The following is a 21,429-nucleotide window of genomic DNA, read 5'->3' as shown; positions in this document are numbered from 1 at the left end:
CTCAGGTCATGATTTCAGGGTCGTGGGATCGAGCCCCGCATCAGGCTCCATGTGGCGTCTGCTTGAGATTCTCTCTCTCCTCTCCTTCTGCCCCTCCCCACACCTTGGTCACTCGCACTCTCCCTCAAATAAATAAATCTTAAAACAAACAAACAAACAATATTATAACGAAGACGAAATAAGTATGGCCACTGCCATGATCACACATCTTGGAACCGCTCTGTTTACAACCACACTGGAATGTTCTTTCTGGACTGAACACCATGACCAATTCCAACGGGTCATGTAGGGCACTGATCACTCTGCTTTCACTAAAAAGCCATCATCGGAACCACCTTTTGAACCAGTTTTCCCAGGTAGAGCATTTTTACAGGCAATACCCTTCTCTGCCTGATGGTGTAGCTTAAACGGTTCTGACGATGACCCTGTAAGAAAGAGATTCTTCCCTACACCCAGCTTACAGGCACACAAAACAAAGCTCCATAAACGAGACATACCCCTACTATGCAGTGAGCTCTCGCACGTGTTTTCTACTTTGCTCTACTTAGTCTAGTTTAGTTTATTTTGTGGTCACTGACTTGTTGATTCGCTTATGATTCTATACCCCAGGGAGGGGCTGTATTTGTGATTTGAAAGGTCTGGCCTACAAACCAAGGAGAATCGGGGTCCCTACCTCTGGGGCGATGTAATCTGGCGTCCCACAGAAGGTCCTGGTTGTGACTCCGTCCATCATGTGTTCCTTGCACATCCCAAAATCGGCAATCTTGATATGCCCTTCCGAATCCAGCATGACATTATCTAACTTCAGATCCCTGCAAGGAAGCAGGAGAGCATCAGCGCCCTTCCCAGGACATCACGCGGTTTGCTCTGGAGCTAGTGAGACTAGCCGCCACCTCAATGATGTATTAACTACGAGTTCCTGGAGAACTGGGACCAGGAGTGACCGGGTTTTGTTTTTGTTTCTGAAATCTCCAGAGCCTACTGTAGTGCCTAGGACACAGTAGGTACTTAATAAATGTACACCGAATAAATGACTAAATGGTCAGACTAGTGACCCCCAACCTTGGCCAAGCATGTGAATCACCAGATTCCAAGTTAGCAGGTCTGGGGCAGATCCCAGCCATTTGATCTACCAGGATCCCACAAGGGGTGGGGGCGGGGCGGGCTGGCACACAACCAGGTGTGTCAAATCCCAGGTTCAGCACCACCTCGAGGGGTCACACACGTGGGGCCATTGCATTCTGCCTGGAGCCGTAGGTGCTTTTACTCTTCGGCTAATCCTGGAAGACGTTCTCCTTTCTTTGGCATCAGACTGTCATTGTTGCTAACCACCTGAAGAATTTAATTCGATAGCTTTTCCTCTGCCTCTCCCCAGCTCCCCTTGTTCTCCTGCTGAGCACCTATAACAGAAATTCCGTTTCCATTGCTCCCTGACCTCCATTCCAAAAAAAAAAGGCAGAGGAAGGCGCTGTCAGTGGAGAGAAAAGCATGTTTTCTCCTGGGAAGCAGAAATGAGACCTACAAAACCTTTTGAGGTCCAGAGATCAGAAAGCAGCTCTGATTTGCCTGCAGGCTGCAGACAAAGGTGGGTCCCGGCAGGTCTGTGTTACCTCGAGGGTTCTCAATAACGTGTCTTAAGTCCCCATCACAGAATCACACGCACACGGAGGTGCAGAGGTCCAGGAAAACTCCCAGGTGCCCTGCTGGCTACGGAGTGTCAACACGCACCTGTAAATGATTCCTCTTTTATGAAGAAAGAATAATCCAATGGAAATCTCTGCCGCATAAAATCTGCAAAAGAAAATCCTCATCAGCCTTGCTGGCTTGCTCTCTGGATTTCTGAATATTTTGTACCCTCCAGTTCAGGCATCAAGGAGGCAACAGAACGTAAGACCCCGGGACGATCGGAGATTAGCAGTACCCTACTGATGACAAGCCCTTCGCCCTCCCCTTGGCCATTTTATCACTGCCACCTCCCTGAGGAACTTTGCAGCTAATAAGTCAGAGACAGGTTTATTACCTGTCCAGAAACAGGCACTTCCTGTCTGAGGCCGGTGGACAGTTAATTTACTGCTTACAAAAAATTTCCAATACGATCTCTTAAACAGTGGCTGCTAGACCATTCTGTGTCAGGACTGGGGAAGAGTGGAGAAAATGTCCATTTTCCTATTCAAGGACAGAATGTGTCTGAAAATGCAGTGCTTCCCTGGAAGACGGAGGTGTGTGTATGATGTGCTCTGTAGCTGCTGTCCTCACCCCACCCCCCGCCGTCCCCATCCCAAGTGCTAGGATAAATGGGACACACACCATGACTCATACTCGAGTTTACCCTTTTAAATAATTCATAATAAACTTAGAGTAAATGCTGAAAGACGTTTTAAAACGTGCATAGCATTTAGGAATTTCTGAAGTCTGAGAAGCCCCAAGACTGTGTTTGTGCAAACATCACACCCGGGAGGCTTAAAATCCGCACAATGTCTACACGAGCAGAGAACACCTTTAGTGATAAGGACCGAACTCTTGTGGGGAAGGGTAGGGGGAGCACTTCTGAGGGCTGGCAGGGGAGCGGCGGGATGGGGGAGGGAAAAACGACAGGATTACAGGTGGCTTTTACATGATTTTTCATGCTCTTCTGTATTTTTAAAATAGGAACTTTCTAGCAACACAAATACACAACATAAGGGTGCTGGACGAGACACCTCGACGTCACCTCATAACATACAGTGGCTGTTCTGCTACTAGCTCTTTAGAGCTCTGTCATCAAGCTTTACTTTACAACCCGAGCATTATGATGCTTTCCAACTAACAGAGTTAAGACAGGGGATAAACACAGGCATTCCCCAAAATTGAAAAGTAGAAATCTAAATAGAAAAAAAAAAAAATCCCCGTTCAGCAATAACAAAAATCTGATTGGCATTTGTGCGTTTGATTAATAAAGAAACCTGAGAATGAAAAAAAGAAAGAAAGAAAAAAAAATTCCCCCTTGCATTGTTTTCAGCTTGCTACCTAAGCATTCCCCCTTCCGCCTTCAGTCAATCCTCCCTAAGACGCATGTACCCACGCAGGCCGAAAACTTCAGATTTATCTTTCAGATCAAACATCGGCCACAATGCAATTAACATTTGCTAACTTGATTCATCGGGGTACATGCCCATGACGCATCCTCCCCGAGGGAAATGAAATAGCTGTTTGTATACATCTGCTTTTGCCGTGTGTCCTGTGACCTCCTGGCCCCTGAAAAACAGGATGATTGTTCAGGTACCGAGGTCCCCCCTTAGATGGGCCGTGTCTCTCCCGCCGCTGCTGACTCCAGCATCCCAATGCAACCCTCCAAAACCAAGCTCACGATTCTCCCCCGGGCCATCTCCTTCTCGGCGGCTGCCCCCTCCCAAACCTAAAATGAGGTGTCGCCTGAAGAGGTTTCTCCGTTCTACACCGAGTTCTGCTTTTCTTCCTCCAGAATGTTTCTCAAAGACCCTTACTCCTCTTTGGCTTCAAGGTCAAGACCCGATGAAGGTTCCATTCTTTCTCCTCTATATAGATTTTCACCAGCCCTCTCCCTCCCCACGTCCTTCCCCTCTTGGTCCCAAGGCTCTGTGAAAACTGAGCCTCATGGTGTGAAGTCCCACTGAAGCCCACCCCCCCCAGCCTTCCATGGTCCTCAGCCAGGTCCTCCATCAGGCTCATCACCCAGAGCCCTGCACGCCCTTCTGCCCTGCTGGCTCGGGCTTTCCCTGAGGATATTCTTCCCTCCCTCCCCTCTTTACCAGGGCTCGCGTGCCACCTCTCACGTTACGGCTACACAGTACAATTGTCGAGTGACTTCTCCTACCCCGGGTCGGGTTGTGAGCTCCCGGAGGGCAGACAGCCTTTCCCACTTCCAGTGCCTGGTGTGTCGTGGGTGTGCGGTAACCACTTGTTTAATAACGAGGGGCTGACTCAATCCGTGAGGGTGGAATTGGGTGACAGGGGGTACAGCGGCACCTCCAACTGATGACTGGAAGTAGAATGAACTTCTCCTTCAGACGTGTCGATAGACCCAACCAAGAAGTCTGCCCCTAGGAGGTGACGGTGCTCAGCTCCAAGTGGGCAAAGCCCCACTTCCACATTTCACCCAGCAGCACTTCCCGTGTGCTGTCTAAATTAAGGGACTTAAAAAATACATATACTCACACTGCTTGTGGTTCCTTAAATTTTCCTACTTGCTGAATGTGGTACATGAGGTCCCCGCCGTTGACGTATTCCATGACGAAGTACAGCCGATCCTGAAGACGAAGGTTCAACGTGAGCAGGGCTTGGCCACTGGCTGAGAGGCTTCCTTCACTCTTTCTAGGCTGTGTTTTGCTTTCTCATTCGTTAGTAAACCGTGGGCTACCCTGGCAGATCTGCTCAGTGGAGCCCTGCAAAATTCTTCCTCCCAAATAAAAGTAATAAACCCTACTGCATGAGGGCCTTGGGAAGTCTAGAGTCATTAATGTAACACTGAAATAATGGCTCTCTGTCAACACGGCTGCCCCCTTCTGGTTCCGTATGCTCCCTATTGTACTAACGGCCTCAAACCCTCTTCCCCTTTCTCCTGCACACATAACACATGTCTAAGTTAGGGATGGTGTGAAGAATCCAAATGGGCCAATTATTTATTTTAATGAGCATTGCGGGTTCGCAGCATCTGGGAGGCAAACCCCAGTGATATAGTCATGTGTTTCCACTGGAAGTTTCTAAAAACAATTCTCGTGAGTTAGGCGGGGCTCCTAAATTATAAATGCTCAATGATATTTGCTGTGGGGGAAGGGACTAAAGATGGAGAGGCCAATCCAATGAGTTTCTGCATCCATAATAGGGCCCAAACACTTTTTTATTTTCTCTGTCACTGGTGTGCTAAATGTCGGCACCACGGAGGGTGTACATCATAGACCCCAGTGCATCTGCATATTTACGAGGACATTACAGTGGGGTAGATGGGGGAAATGGGGTTGAACAGCCAAGCAGCTCACAGCACAGCACACCCAGGTAAAAGCCGAGCTCTGCTCGCTTCTAGACAACATCACCATGTCATGGAAGTTATTAAACACTAAAGTGCTGCACAGGGAGGGAAAAACACAAGGAAGCTGGTGCTGGCAGCCAGGAAACAGCTCCCTGAGCTTCCATCTCTAGCTCTCCTGTGACGGATTTTAATTCCATCTTTATTTCCATGTTTTGTTGCCTTCCGGACCTTCATCAGTGTAACCAGGGTGATAGGAACCAGGCTGGGATTCACAGACAGGGCTCCCTGCCTGGTGTATTGCTCCTCCCTGCTGGGCGCTACTCAGGTGCTGCTGGGAGAAGGGGGCTGGCCGTGCCGCCAGCGCCAGGCTGACATGCAGTGGCCGGCACCTGGCTCTGCAGCCCACTGCCCTCCCCGACACTGCGTGGTTACACGGGCATTTTGAGATTCTAAAATCCGAGAGCATTGAGTGGGACCTCCCAAGAGATTTTTAAAGAGAGATGTAAAACAGAAAGTCATTTTCTGGCCAATAGAGAGTTGAAAATAATTATAATCACAACAGTAATAATGACAGCTACTGATTATCGAGTTGCATCTTATAAAGGGCAGGTGCTGAGGGTTGGAAAGCCTGTCTTTGGGTGTGCCTGACGATGGTGCCCTTGAAATGTTTATATTTCTTGCAGGCCACCTGCAAGCTCCATGCCAGGGCCCGGGCCCCACTACGGGCTGATCAGTGCTCTGGAACTCTTTTGTTCTCTTTCTCATTATACTGTAAGACAGGGTTCCGCAAACTTCCATAAAGGGCTAGACGGTAAATACTTTAGGCTCTGGGTGTGTCTTGCAATGATTCAACTCTGCCTTTGTGGCAGGAGAGCCACTGCGGACGATAGGAAAATGAAGGAGCACGGCTGTGTTCCAAGAAAATGACCCATGGACAGTGAAATGTGAATTTCATCTAATTTACACGTGTCAGGACATATCATTCTTTTTTTTCTCCTCCAACCTTTCTTAGAGCTCACGGACTGTACAAAACAGGCCAGACTGCCAAGCCTGCTGTGTGCAGTAAACAAGAACACACTCTTTTATGAGATCAAGTGTCCTCGGGTTCTAATGCAATGCTTGGCAATGGGATCAGTAGTCTTCAAAAGCCAGGACTGTGGGTTATTGGCACTGTATCCCCAAGTCTTAGCACGCGGCCTGGTATAAGGAAAACCTTTGGTACAAATGTTTGCTGAATTAAGTAGAATTAATGCCAAGCCTGTAAGTAGGGCACATGCCAGAGAGGGCACTCCCCAAATTTACCAGTGGCATAAGAGTGAGAGGCTTCCTTGAGCCGCCTCCACTGGAGGAAGGTTAATTCAGATGCTTAGAACACTGGCCCAGGGGTGCCCTTGAGAGCACGCCGTGTGCTGCACCACAGATATGCACCCTCAGGGGTCTTACCACTGTCTGGAAGCAGGAGTGTAGCTGTGTCAGGAACGGGGGCTTGTCCAGGAGGGCTAGGACTCGCTTCTCCACCATGGTGCACTCCACGTCGTCATCCTGAATCACCACATCCTTCTTCAGGATTTTGATAGCATACAGTTCCTCTGTGCCCTTCCGGTCAGCAAGCATCACCTGGGAGCAGACGAAAGGCATTCTGAAAAGCTTCGAAGTGTAGTCTGGTACCGGGGGTCGGGGGAGGAACCTGGTCAGGTGGCCGTTCATTTGGTGCACATTTGTAAACACATGCTATACGCACATTCATAAAGTCTGCTTTATGTGCAAATTTTGAAATCTCGCATATCAGGGCAGATTAAATTCCTCCAGCACTGTGTAACTGAGAAGCTGTTGAGATTTGTACAGTGCACAGGCACTGGCCACATGACGGCGCTATGGCGGCCGCGGGAAGGAATATACGTGGTCCTCAGCATTAGCCCTGAAGTGTGCACATTTTTCAGAGCAACCTTTGGGCAAAAATGTGATTGACCTTTATAAGCTGCTCATGAGTTGCAAAGAAAGAGGTGTTCTGGATCTATCATGAGATCTGGGGCCAGAGAAGCCAAATGTAGGCAAAAAGGTTCATCGTTGAAGAAGTGTCTCTTAATTATTACATTCACTTCCTATAAATCAACTTTTAATTTTTAGTTGCAAAAATTATTGTTTCAACCAACATTCTGGAACACCTGCTCTGTTCTCAACCCGGAAATGGGGACACACAGTGAACCCTCTGTAGCCGTCTGGGTACAATTGTTTTTAATGAAATGAAGCAGTGGGTGGAGGAGGGGTGCAGGAGAACATCTGAGAAAGGAGTACAGAACAGGGAAATTCCAAGAGCGGCTCTGGAAACCTCAGGGAGCACAGGACCGATCCTGGCATTCTCTGCAAAAGCCCCACCGCCTCACAGACAACCGTCCTCTTACCTTTCCAAAACTCCCCTTCCCCAGCACCATGAGGAAATTGAAGTCGGTGAGTTTCACTCTGTCCAGGTTGTTGGAAGGTTGTCTTCTGTCTTCTGAAGGACTGATTACTTTGTTACCAGCTGGGCCAAGCTTGGCTTTCTAAATAACAAGCACACATGTGAAATCGCTGGGTCATTTTTCCCAGGAAAAAGAGTGATAGGAAGCATTTAACTAAGCTTGAGGGCAGCTGGGAGGTGGGAGGTGGGATGGGGGCGGAAAAGAAATCACAGGGTGAGGAAATATTTATTCAAAAGTCAGTGGCTATATTTACCCTAAGGGCAACATTTGCAAAGTAGCAAAAAAAAAAAAAAAAAAATTGCCCTTACCTATCAAGAGCCAACTCTTTACATAGTTAACCAAGTCATGGGATTCTGTCAAGGGCAAGCTGATTCTTATTCTAGGACTTAGAAGTTAACTTCTTGGGGAAAATGGTGTTTTACAATACCATTAACATAATACAAGAAATACACTGTGCACCGATGATTTGTAAATTTTCCAATTTAAGATTCATTTGCATAAAGGAAACTTGCATCCTAGCGAAAAGGGGAGTAGTGTCCCTGGAGAGGAACCTCTTAACCGGCAAGCTGTGGGGATGATTTATTGCTACTTTAAAAGGCATAGTAAGAAGAACATAGGGGTTTTTTGTTTTTGTTTTTAAGTCAGAGTTGGAGTTGAACTCAGGAAAATGGTGATAAGCATGAGAACCTGGGTTCACACAAAACACGCAGTACCCTTTGAACCTTGAAGAATCCTTGGTCAGTGACCTGTCAGTTACCAAAAGGCATTTTGATAAACCAGGCTCATGCTACACACGGGTGCTGGAAAGACTAAACCCTCATTATTCTGGTTGAAGAGTTAGAGTCTCAGGTCAAAGGTCGAGGAGAGAAAGAAGGCTCAGCAGAAAAGGAAAGGCTAATGGAATCACGTGGGGAGCTCTCAACAGTCAGCAAAGGAGCCCATGGAGAATCTCCCCCCAAGACTGCATGGAGAACATCTGCCTGACGGGAAGAGCACCAGCTGCTGGACACATCAGCTGGTGCAAAGGCCAGGGTCCTGCAGGGTGCCTCAAATGCCCCAGCCACAGCCCTGAGCCCAAGGGCAAAGACTGTGGCTTTGGATACAGTCTGAATGATAAGGTGCACCCCCCATCCCCAATGCAGCAGACCTAAGTGCAGCTTTGCGTTTCCGAGCAGGCGCCAGGACATCACTCAAGTCAATGTGGTTACCAAAAAGAAGGTGTAGGACGTAAAGAAGGTATTCTGGGCTTTACTCTGGGACCAGAGCACTCTTGGGGAAGATGGGGGATCTGACATGTTTTCTTTAGCAGCAGAGAAGGCTTCTGAGGAGTCACCCATATTCCCTCTTTGAGCATCAGGGTCCCTTCGTCCCACAGTTACTGAGCGGGCACCTCGAGCCAGGCTGTGTGGAAGAGGTTTTGCATTAGCGAATCCAGCCGTCTCTGGATCCCCAGGCCTCACACGGCGCTTGGCACAGGGTATGCGCTCTACATTCTGGCTGAGTAAGGAAATGAAGTTTGAATGTGTTCCTCAGATGCTGTGCTGTTAGGGGATGCTTTTCTGTGATAAAAATAACATGTTCCTATAAGGATCAAACCTCATGGCTTGAGTGCACGCTCGGATGGACTGAGCACACCCACGTAGGCAGAGACATTAAGATACGGGGGAAAGACGGCCCCAACTTTTTTGCTTCCAGGCTGAAAGTATGTAGTACGGCTGTACTATATCTCTATCGGCAGTGGCTGGTGGGACACACATGTGAACCTGGGGGTCGTTGGATATACGACACTCTTTAAAGACAAAAACCTGAACTGCAGTGAGACATAAACTGGCCACCCCTTTGACAGAGGATGGAAGGAAGGTCTAGACTTGCGAGAAAGAGCCGGACATAACCACTAGTGTTACATCAGGACCCCCCTCAACGGCTGGCCCAGCCCTGTCCTCTGGAAGCCAGGGAGCAGGAGTGCAAGAGCAGCTGGCTCCAGGGCTCCCAAACAGACCAGGTTCCACCACTCGCTGCTGACAAAATCCAAAGGCAGACAAATGAGGGCTGGTGAAACGAGAAAGTGATTTATTTCCGGGAGGTCAGCACCAGGAAGACAGCGGACTAGTGTCTCAGAGACTGTCTCCAAAGTGCTGAAAGCACTCCCAGGATTATGTAAGGAAAATGTGGGGCAGAGGCTGGTGGGTTCATGCATGCAGCTGGGCAGTGAAGGTCAAGTTGATTGCTGTCTTGGGGTCAATCACGTGGGGTCTTGCTGGCCTCCTCATTGCTGGAGAGGATAGTTTTGGTCCCCATCACTGGATGCTTTGCCCACAGGGTCTCATGCCTAAGTTAAGAGAGAAGCTGGAAAGGAGAACTTAATCAATTAGAAGGTAGAGACTGGGATCTAAACAGAGGTGGCGGATAGCGGAAGTCCTCTTTCACTCCAAACATCTGCTCCAGGAATGATTTCAAGTTGATAAACTATCTGGTGTGTGTCCTCGAAATTGCAATGAACGATCAGGAAGTTCGAGTGTGAGATGACAATACCAACGATGCCACTCTATTCTTTTCCTTTGATTTTTAAAAAGAAATGTTATCAGAAAGAGACATGAGGAGATTGATTTTATCAGGAACTTCACGGTAAATTCTGAAAAGACCCCCATACGACGGACTCAGTGCTCTGAGGCGCTTGAGACAGTCGAAGAGCATCTTCACCTGGGTGAGGCTGTGATCGTGCTGGGCTGCCCACGAACACCCAGCTCCATCTGAAGCACGGGGCTCCTAACCAGACGTTCCAGACTCATGTGAATTCCTAGCGTGCCTGCCTGCTCCTTCTTCCTTGGACACTTCAGCACCACAGACAGCGCAAGAGGGACCCTGGGCTGCTGTAGGCAACGACCCCAGAACAGACACTGCCCTCACTGGGAGCCACAACAGAGCCAAGACTCTGAGTTTTGTGCTATGACCTTAGTCCAGTTATAGTGAAAAGGGATGTAAATGCAAGAAAAGCATTTTTTCATTTGAGTACTTCTGAACCCAACTGCAGGAGGATCTTAGATTCTGCTCTGAAATCAATCTGTGAGGTTTGGGAGGAATGTTGACAAAGGAGTCTCTGGCTCCCGGGAGGGGAAGCTGGAGGGAGGAAGGACACTGGTTTCTTGTCCTGCTCCAGGTGGATTCCATGCTCATGTCTCTGTGGTCAGCAGCAGAGCTGGGTTTCATGTGGCTGGCAGAGCAGGGTGATGGTTTGGAAGGAGACGGGCCAGGCTGCCACACTGACCGCATTCTCCATCAGGGGGCTGGCTAGAAAGTGGCCTAGCCCAGAGGGCGAGATGGATTTCTCCCCAGCTCCTGGCAGCCCTGAGATAAGAGCAGACTGGGAGCCTTCTTGCAGCTAGCCTTCGATCAGAGAGATGTGACTTCCACGTTTCGCCTGCAGAATAGGCTTCTGGAGTCATTTCCATGCTGCCACGGGCAGGCCTGACTGCGGGATGGCATGGAGCCATCAACAACGCAGTCTTCAAAAGCAGCTCTTCTAAGGCAGACAATTCCACGATAGCAAAACCTCAGTGTTCTGGGCCTGACTTTGGCAAGTCACTCGCTCAACCTGGGTCTAATGAATAGCACAGCTGGAGGAGACAGACAGCGACTACCCTAGCAGCTGTGCAGCTGGGGGCTGGCGGGGAGCAGACAGCCCCCAGGAGGGTGGTCTATGCAGTCTCCAACTCCAGCCTACTTTCAGGCAGCCTCTGCCTCTGGCCAGTCACAGACCACGTCTGTCCGGCCACCCAAGTCTGTCCTGCAGTCCCCCACCCCTTCCCAGGCTGATGTCTCCCCACCTGCAGGCCTTAGCTTGCTTGTCATCTCTTCAGAGGACCCCTCCCCCAAAGACTTGCTGCCATTCTCCCTCCCGGGGCCCTGCTCTCGACAGCGCATGGGCAACCTGTGAATATTTATGGTGTATTTGTTTAACGCCTCTTCTGATCACACTGTACAGCTAATCTATCCGCAGGTTGTGCCAAATCTACCTGCAGGTTAGGTCCAGAATCTGGTCTCCTCTCAGGGCTTCCTTCACCACCTCTCTGTCGAGGTGGCCCCACCTCTAGTGTCCCCACTCCCATGATCTCCCTTTCAGTATATTCCCTGGAGGGACCCTGTCCTGCTTTCCTGGCTTCCCACCTGCTGGACAGAAGAAGGCTGAGTTGTCACAATGGATGAGGAGGAAACCCTAGGCTGTGAGCTCTGTCTCTGACCTTTGTCCTACAACTCCCCGGGACCCTCTGTTCCAGCCTCTTCTCTTTGGTCGCCCTTCCCACAGGGGCCTTGCCATCTTGTTCACCCACCAAATCCAGCTTAAGTGCCACCTCTCCATCTTCCTGATGCCTCCTTCCTCCTAGGATTTCCAACCTGTGGCAGACGTGGTCTGTGACTGGCCCACATTCCCCGAGATTTCGGCTCTGCACCCCTGTACACATCGGAGGCTCTCTGTGGGTTCTGCTGGGGATACACCTGCATAGCAAGCCTCAAGTGCCCATGCTGCTGCCCCAGGAAGTTGTGGCCTTGACTGGCCGCACAAGGGGGCAGTTTCTGTGCCATCTCCCTAGCTCCTCAGCAGGACTGAGCTCCAGTGTGTCCACCGCGGTACCACCTGGATAGCTACCATGCCCTTACCGTAGCTGGCTTCCTCCCTTCTCTGGGTCACACTGCTGCCCCCCCCCCCCAGGTCTCTTGGGATCACTTTCCAAATGGACTCCTTGCTCTCAAAACCCTGTGGCAAAGTTGACTGATCTGGGGAACTGAAACAGACGAATCTTTTCTGAGGATTTGCTGATCTTTCTCACAGATTGTGAGGTCCTGGAAGGCAGGGACCATCTTACTCATCTGTGTCTTTAGGCCAAGCACTGCGCTGGGCACGTAATTGCACATTCACTGAATATATCTCACTGTCGATTGATTCATTCATTCAAAATCATACGTCTTCATTTAGCCCTACAACAGAATTTGAAGATGCCAAATCATGAAAGGTACAATCAGCTGGTAGCCAATACCAGCCAGCCATCTGCCAAACATGAATACAGAAAAGGGCTGTTACCAAGTATGTCATTTCAGAGGGTGGCCCCTGGACACTGTGCATTTAGATGTTCAAATATCATTGGAACTCCTTCCCTCAAGCCATTACCGGTCATGCTGGAACAGCCACAGACAAAGGCTGGGAGGCAATCTCTGCCTTTAGGGAGGTCGGCCACATAGTGACCCTCCCCAGAGGCCACACTAGACTAGTTAGCTGGGCCAGCGAGCCAAAACTATGCCCTCGGAAGCTTCTCTGAAGGGACATTCCTCCAGAGAAAGTCCTGACTGCCCTGGACCTCACTGGGATCCGACTGAAGACCAACAGTGAGTCTCCTGGCTGACAGTTCCTTTGTTTGAGCTTTTGAGTGGGTTGTTTGGCAACTGGTCTCCCGGCAGGACAGAGACCTGCCCTTCTCAGCTTGTGTATTGTTGGCATAGCCAGTTGTCACGAATGTAATTCAGACTTCACCAGGAGTGCAAATAAAATCAATATATGTCCGGGGATAAAGCAGGAGCCGATGGCCTAACTGCAGAGATTCAGCAGACCCAAGGAGGCCTCAGAATAAGCAGGCCAACATCCTTTCCGACAGCAACACAAACATGCCCTGCACGGCCAGACGCCCTGCTGAGCTGTGTGCACAAACGCGAATTCACACCCAGAGAGGGAGGCAGAGTGTCTTCTGAAGCCTGGCATCCAGAGGAGGGAGCAGAGGATGGACTGGGGCTGGAGAGCAAAAGCACGTACAAGCCCACTGGTCAGGCTCCTTGTTGATAAATCCAAATCTTGAGTTCTTGCTCAGAACACATTTTGATTCGACTCATGGTTCCTTGTGGGTGAATTCAGAACATTCCACCACTTATTGCACAGATCTCTTGTGTCTGTCATGCCCCAGACATGGGGCCAGACGCTGGGGAAATCTGATCAATATGATATAGCCTTTCTTCTGGAGAACCTGCAGTCCCAAGGTGTTGTGGTCTATGTCCCTGTTATTCAACATGTTGTTCGTGGATCAGCCGCACCGGCACTGCCTGAGGCTGGTCAGGAATGCAGATTCCTGGGCCCCACCCCAGATCTACGGAACTGGAACATCCGGTTTTAACAAGATTCTCAAGGGGGCCCGATGCACATTTCAGACGTCTAGTCTAAGACAGAATGCTTCTCCAAATTCAAAGTCCCTTCAGAGTCCCTGGGACCCTTTCCACCTTCAAAGATATTCAATCATCATATAAAATCAGTGGCAAATTCTGGAAAGAGCCCCCGACTTCGATTCCAAAGAGTTTAGATCAAATCCTGGCTTTCCCCATTTTTGCTGTGTGACTCTGGGCAGATGTTAAGGCCTCTCTGAGCATCAGATTGCTCATCTGTTAATATAGTAGTATTAAGACCTCTGTATTCCTGGGCTATGCTGAAGTGGAAATGAGGAATCCTTTGCACAAGCCCCCAGCGCAGAGGCTCCCGTCACATCCTTCACCATGGTCTTCTTTCCTTTGCCCCGGGAAGGAGAAGCTGCACTTCCCTCGGGCTCCTGGCCTCCACCTGCTCCCTGACTGTGGACAGAAGGCCTCTGTGAGCAGCTGCAGGTCACCTGGGTCAGGGTTCTGCCAGGCTGACTCAAGGCCCAGAAACCCTGTGATTATGGATGTGTGTCAAGCCTGCAAACTGGTCTGCAGGAGCTCGGGACCAGTGGAGAGGCTGCAGCAGATTCCTGTGGGCTTCCCCGCTTCCGTGCTCTCCCGGTGGGGTAGGAGAGGAACTGGATCTCAGCTCCAGTTGCTCTCCGGTTTCTGAAGCATCTTCTGTAGCTCCCTTGGGGGCTAGAACCATGCAGGAAAAGACCTTGACTTAGCGTGCTCTCACCATCGGAAAATTTCCTAATAACTGACATGTGTCTCATTTTATGCCCCAGATACATTCTCCAAAAGTCCTATCAGTCTGCAATCATCGAAGGTGTTCACAAACTTAAAGGACTCCTATGATGAGTTTCTGTAAAGCACATCATACGAAGTCAATCTGACCATTGCAAATCCGAATTCTCCCAGGTTGGGGTTGAAGGTGTACGTGTGTTAAATACCTTTGTCTGAGGAGTGGTCTGTGTGTGGTCAGAGGCTCTCCACATGCAGCCTGTTATTTGGGGGGTGGGTTTCAAATGAAAACTGAGAGCTGGATCTGCCAAATTACAGCACTGGGTGTCTACGAGGGATTGGATTGCCGTAGATGTCAAGTCTCTATCAGGCTGGACCACTTGCCGCCGCTGAGCTGGGGTGATCTGACCTACAGTACTGCCAATTCCAAAAGACTTAACATAATACCATAGATAGTGTGCAATTTGGGAATTCTGTTTAATCATTATGCACTAGCTTTGGTATGCAGGAAAACAGACAGACAATAAAGACACAGGGGAGGGTACAGCCATAAATCACCAGCCCTTAATACAATAACGCCCTGACTAGCAATTCTTCCAAGAGGTGCTAACTTATCCTCAGTAGGAATCCAAGCCCAAAGGTTTCTCTACAGTAAGGAAGCAGAGTTTTAACCGTAATTCCAAGTCTCCCAGTGGGTTTATTCTATAGTCACGGAGCCTCTGGGTAACCCTCTGAAGCATGCTGTAATGCTTAGCCACATTTTGTTGAAAATGTGTCCATTTGTACCTATGTTGTGAACGTGTCTTCAATAATATCTCTTAGCAGAACAGAAAATATGGCTTTGATGAATATATTTATCAAAGATGTTTTGCAAAGTGTAGAGAGAAGAATCTGACAATAGAAAGTTCTACTTCTAAGATTCCAAGGGCAGACAGGCCAACAACGACCAACTGTAGGAGCAAAGGAATAATTTCGGATTTCTTCCACAATCTTTACAACGAAAATGTCCTGTAGTCAGGGCTTATCCGAACAATCCTGACAGTGTAAGACTGATGGCGTTTTGGGGCTGCTCCGTAAACACGTATATCTCTGCCGTATAGAACAAAAGACCTTAGCATCGTGTCTTAGAGCTCAGGTGATGTATTCACCTGCACCCACTGCAACATTCATTAAGTCAAGTGGTTTCAGGAGAAGAAAACCACAAGGGAACTGAAGGCATTTTCAATGATACTGTTAACGGAACAGGACCGGTGTATTTCTAACAGCCATGAGTCACAGACACCTACTACTTCCTAGCCCGTAACCGGGCAACGGGTTAAGATGGTGGTACCTCAAGGGCACCACTGCCTCCTGGGTAACAGAGTAAAAAAAATGCCCGCTGTTCTCTCGCTAAGTAATTTTTTGTCTTCTGGAACATGCTAAGCATGCTTGCCACCTGAGGGCCTTTGCACTCTCTGCTCCTTCTGACCCGGACAGGAACAAGACACCCTCCCATCTCTGCTCAGGAGATGTTTTAACGCTGAAGCTTCAACAGGGCACCCTGTCCTCTCCTTCCCGTGGATTCTCACTATCTATCATCTGTTTCCCCGTCTCCCTCCACTGCAAGGAGCCCAGGGGCCTCATCTGTTCTGCTCACTGATGTATCTCCAGGGCCCAGGACAGAGTCTGGGGCACGGTGCTCCTCAAATCCTTTTATGATGTATGGATGCACGTGTGCACTGGGAAAAACAATTATTTCTCATACAAACTTTTTTTTTTTTAAAGAGTTACTGCCTTTAAAGAATGTCTACAACAATGCTGTTTCTTGTGAGCACAGTACTGGTTCATTAGAACATTTCACAGGCATGGGTAAATAAATAAAAAAAATAAAAAAGAAAACAACTTTAAGTATCCATAGTTGTATTGCCCAGAGAGAATCACTGTTAACATTTTGATGTATAGCTTTCTAAGACTTTTCATGTTTTCTTCTTTGACAGAAACAGAATCACACCGTTTGCAACCTGCTTTATGCCTTAGCATGTTGTAAACGTTTTCTCTGGAAGCAGTCTTCCGCCATGATATTAGGGACTGCATCACACCTGCTCTGTAGCTCCTCCCACAGTGTACTGAGCCAGCCCCTACTGTTGGGCGGCTACGTTGTTTCCAGTTGTCAGTTCTCAGGAACACACAGATGAGCAATTTTGTGTTCCTAATCTCTGTGCACATCCCCAGTCCCCCTGGGGCGGATTCCTGACGTGGAACTGACCAGGTCAAGAGGGATGCGGCAAAGGCTGGTGCCCAAGGCCAGATGGTTTAATCTGACCGTGAAATGTCAGACAGAAAAGAGGGGAACCCAATGAGTCAAGGCTGCCTGACTCCTGAAGGCAGGATCTTTGTTTCTTTCAGGTCTTGTGTCTGATTTCGTGGTTGGAATATCTAATCGTTTTTTTTTAAACCCCCTTTAGATTCGGTAATCCCACCTACAACTATAATCTGGAGGAATGGGGCCACCAGGGGATTCCTCCTGTACAGGTGTGCCAACACCTGCTGACTGGAGTTTTCTCCTGATGCTGGGGATCACAGGTGGCCGGCAAATCATAGGTGTGCATCATTCATTCTTCTGCAAGGAGTTCTCAGACCCAGGGGCTGTCAGCTGCAGAAGGGTCCTTGGGAAGGTCCGCCCTGCCTTTGGGCAGGTGAAGACACTGAGATCTAAAGAGCTAACTCCACCACCCATGGCTACGGAGCCATTGAGGCAGTACTGAGGTGGGAGGGGGGCGGAGACAACGATGCTACTTTCCTCTATACTGGTCCTTGAAACAGGACCCCGGATCATCCGGCAGAGGACCATTCCCCTGGCACGTAATGTTGGACCAACAGCACAAGGGTGACAGAGCTTCTAGTATTTGGAAGGAAGTTGGGGATAAGCCAGACGAGGCAACTGGCTAAGTGATGTGTCCAACTCCGTCTTCGTCCCTGGGCTCTGAATCCAGAACCCTGATCTCTGAATCCAGTGCTCATCCTCCCGTATCAAGGGTAGGCCAATGTCTTCTGTAAAGGGACGGATAATGAATATATTTGGGTTTGTCAGCCAAAGACGGTCTCTGTTTTAACAACCCAATTCTGCCACACAGGTGAGTGAACGACCATGGCTGTGTTCCAATAAAATCTTATTTACGAAAACCCGCAGTAGCCGGATTTTGGCCTGTGGGCTGCCGTTTGCCTTCCCTCACCCCGTATCACTGCCGTTAGATGTAAACAGCACGCCGGTGTCTCCTCGTTAACCCAGCAGAACGGCAATGAGGAAGAGCCTCAAATGCACTGGAATGATCCACTCCCTTCCACGGTGCCTGACGTGCTAACTGGGACGGATGCGAGCCGTTTCACAGCCACACAATGTGCTGAACGAAGTGCTTATTCAGTAGGGCAGAGATGTAAGGGAAACCACATTAAGTCATTTTCTTAATAAGAAATATTTTTATGGACACATTCACTACTTGGGCTGTCGCCACCGCTGAACAAATTCACAGGAAGCTGGCAGGCCTGTTGTCATGGCAACCGAGCCCCAGTCTACGGAGAAACGTGGAGAAACACGGGGCCCCTGACACATCTGTACTATGCCCAGCGTGGAAAACACGAAGTGCTTGGTTCTTTCTGTCCTGAGGAGCACACACCTCTAGAACCTCGCTGTGTTGTTTCCTTTACAGCCAACCTCGTTTGCCCTCATTGCCCAGCTCTGCCCCCTAACTGCTGTCTCAGGCAGGCTGCTGCACGGTTATCAGGCCGCAGTACTCCTCTCACCTGATAAACCGACCCTGGAAAGGCTGCTGCCCTCGGGCCTCCCCCGCTGCTAAGAATTCAGACTTTGGTGAGGATCTGAGGACCAAAAACTTGCCCTAAATTTTTCCCTTTGCAAAAAAGACGGCCTCTCGCCAAGGGGGCCGATGGCACACATCTGTCCGATGCCTTCCGGACGGCACCGTGTGAGGGCATGTGGCCAAGGCATAGTCCTGTTAGAGCACTTTCAGTGCTTAGTACTTTTGTGAAACCTCTAATCCTGCTGCTGCCAGGCATGTTCCCCGTTGGGGTTAACACTGCACTGGCTTTATGAGTCAGCAGGGGCAGGGTCAGGAGCCGCGGGAACTCCTGGAAGCTATCAGAGTCGATGGTTTTCCGGACAGTCAGAACGATTGCTTAGAAGTGGGGAGGTCTCTGCTGCTAAGAGAGTGGAATGGATGTGAACAGGCAGGGCCCAGGCAGGCCAGAACAGACCACAGGGGTCCCTCAATCCTAGAGAAAGCCCGGACTTCCGCCTTCTTGGCACCTTGTCATTCCAAGAAACCAAGGAACAACTGGGCACATAAAGTAATCCCATCTTCAGGTCCATCAAAAAGGTGTAGAGATAAACAAACTGAGGGCCTCAGAGGGGAAGGGGGTGGGGGAATGGGATAGACTGGTGATGGGTAGTAAGGAGGGCACGTATTGCATGGTGCACTGGATGTTATACGCAACTAATAAATCATCGAACTTTACATCAGAAATCGGGGGTGTACTGTATGGTGACTAACATAATATAATAAAAAATCATTAAAAAAAAAAAGTGTAGAGATACAGTCACAGGTTCCTAAGGATCTCCTGGGTGCAACTTTTCCCAGAATCTTTTATTTGCAAGTCTTGACTGCCCTCTTGTGGTGTTTTATTTTCTGGAGCCATTGCATTTGGACTGGGATCTTTTAGTAAGAGATAAAAGCCTAAGGTTCCCTAGTCTGCCTTGCAGCGGTAAAACTCCTCCAAATGCTCAAAGGAGACACAGATTGCATCTTTCCAGCTCTACCTTTATAGAAGATGACTCTCAATTTCCAACGTGAAAGCCAGGCCTCTGAGCAATGCCCACAGTGTGGGCCAGAAGTGTGTTTTAGTCTCTGCACGCTTCATGTCTTGAAAACAACATCCCTACGGTTCTAGACGTACGATTCCTGAGTCTCCCCCCAGCCCTTCAACTGAGCTCAGACTTTGCAAGAAGCAGGGAAAAGGAGGCAGGGAGGGCTGCGAGGGAACGAGGAGTGGCCCGGGGGAGCCTCTGTGTTTCTCTGAAAGGTAGAAACACAGAACAATCTGGGAAATTCAATAAAAAAGCCCACTGGGGAAATGCAATTGGAGCTAAATGATCACACAGCAGCAGCTCCTGAAATCAACTGAAAAACAAAACAACACCCAAAACCCTCAACCAAGCCATAACTGGCTATAAAGCCTACAGCCCTGGGGAAAGTTCCAGACACCTCCTTCCACCCCTGTCCAGCTGCTGCTGGAGAGGTGAGCAGGACTGGGCATCTAGCAAAGGAGGCTTGACCCTGCATCCTCATGGAAGTCAACACAAACAAAGAAACAAAAGGATACTTCCCCGAAAATATTATACATTTGCTCAATTACTCAATTATTTTCTTATTATAAAACATCTCTAATTGACAGCAGCAAGCATTTTGAAAGTGGGGTTGAATGCAATTAAAGTTAGCTCATAATTTCCACAAGCATTGATTTCACCCTATCTTCACTGAGCGTTTTAAAACCACACCAGTTTTTAAAAACGGAGGGACCTAATTATAGATCAGCGGGACAACTGCTTCCCAGGCTGGTGGCAGCTGCACTGCTCTGGGCTGCTCTCTGCCCCCTCACCCCCACCCCAGGGCAGCCAGCTGACAGGGAAGCAAATGGCGAAGAGCATGTCCACCAGATGTGGACCAGAATACCAGGTGTGGCACTGCTGACTCCTCCGAGGTCTCGGCTTCTCCATCTGTAAAATGGACGCTCCCTCCCTCCTCCTGAGCGGGGAGACCTCCCTTCCTATAGGGACGGTGGCATCCTCAGAGCTCAGTAGCTGCTGCCACACCAGAAGAGAGAGTCTTCCGACAGGAGCAAGCAGAGAGGGGCAGAGATGAAGCAAAGGGACATAAATGAGTTGGCAGGGGTCCCCACTGCCCTCAGGGGACATGGTCACACGTGTTTGCCATAAGAGCTGGTCCCCGGGGCAAGAGGGGCCTTGGAGGAGGAGCTTTGGGGAGAGGGTGTGTATGGCTCAGATTGGGGGGGGGGGAGAAGGCTATTTCCTGCCTGGAGGTGGACAGGGGTCTTGCATCAATAACCTGGGAAGAGCTAGTAAAATTTAAATTCTTTTAATTACTGTAATCCCACTAGTACCTCCAGGCTGCTGGGGCCTGGGGGGAGATGTGGGTTACAAAAGGAACACTCCTAGTAAGAGATGAGACCACGCTGCATCCTGCAACCCTGGCCACCAGCTCTGTGCGGATCTGGCTACCCACCCACGGCCACTGGCGAGAGTCATGGACTATCCTGCCTGCCTGCTTCTTCCCAGCGTGTCAACACAGAGATGTGGCCCCTGGAGGCCAGCCACGGACTGATTACTGACAGGTCTATTGTCAGAAAAAGCCACAAGGTGAAGATTAGTTCCTGAGCAAGCAAGCAATGCCGCTCTGCAAAGAGGTGTGAGTGATGGCACTCCATTTTCACTGCCTGGGTTGGGGCAGATTTCCAAGAGACAGGTGACATTTTCAGGTAGCATCATCTGTGTTTCTTGTCCAAAGACCCATAACAGAAGGCACAGGAAATGAGAAATGTGTACCAACACAAAGACAAGAGGCTTCATTGACACCTCCCGACCCTGCTCGTCAGTGACTTCATTGCTGCATGTGGGGGGGCCTTGGGGACGCTATGCCTCTAATGCAAAATTGGGTCTCCCAACCCTGGGGCCTGCGGCGGCTCAGAAAACACGACAAAGGGTTTGTTTAAACTGGCGATGGCTTCTCAGAAAACAGCCATGTTTTTTCTTTCCATTTGGGAAGACCCCTGGTTCTTAATAGCTGGGGGTGGGCAGAGGGAGGAGGCAGAGGGTAACAGCAGCAGCAACGCTTCACCCAACCAAGCGCTGTTCTGACCACTTTTTATATTTCCTTGTTCAGTCCTCCCAGCAGCCCTAGGAGGCCGGTATTTTTTATTGCCCCCATTTTAGAGATGGAGAAACTGAGGTAAGAGAGGTGAGCTAAAGGGCCCATGGCCTTACAGCTAGGAGGCGCT

The 21,429-nt window shown here is 49.4% G+C and overlaps 1 protein-coding gene across 2 annotated transcripts in view; it reads right to left on the bottom strand.

The window, feature by feature from the left end:
• PRKCA (protein kinase C alpha) overlaps positions 1–21,429 on the bottom strand; it is a 385,206-nt gene that overhangs the window by 47,271 nt on the left and 316,506 nt on the right. For both annotated transcript variants that reach the window (XM_045814536.2, XM_045814537.2), the window contains exons 9-13: positions 7,387–7,524; positions 6,428–6,601; positions 4,174–4,265; positions 1,729–1,791; positions 674–812 (exon numbers count right to left, since the gene is read on the bottom strand). In XM_045814536.2, the coding sequence (XP_045670492.1) occupies positions 674–812; positions 1,729–1,791; positions 4,174–4,265; positions 6,428–6,601; positions 7,387–7,524 (606 nt within the window). The remainder of the gene's footprint in view (positions 1–673; positions 813–1,728; positions 1,792–4,173; positions 4,266–6,427; positions 6,602–7,386; positions 7,525–21,429) is intronic.

Source organism: Ursus americanus, chromosome 23 (assembly GCF_024610735.1).
Source record: "Ursus americanus isolate L20-20 chromosome 23, mUrsAme1.1.p, whole genome shotgun sequence".
Classification (NCBI taxonomy): domain Eukaryota; kingdom Metazoa; phylum Chordata; class Mammalia; order Carnivora; family Ursidae; genus Ursus; species Ursus americanus.
This window is presented reverse-complemented; position numbering and strand designations above follow the sequence as displayed.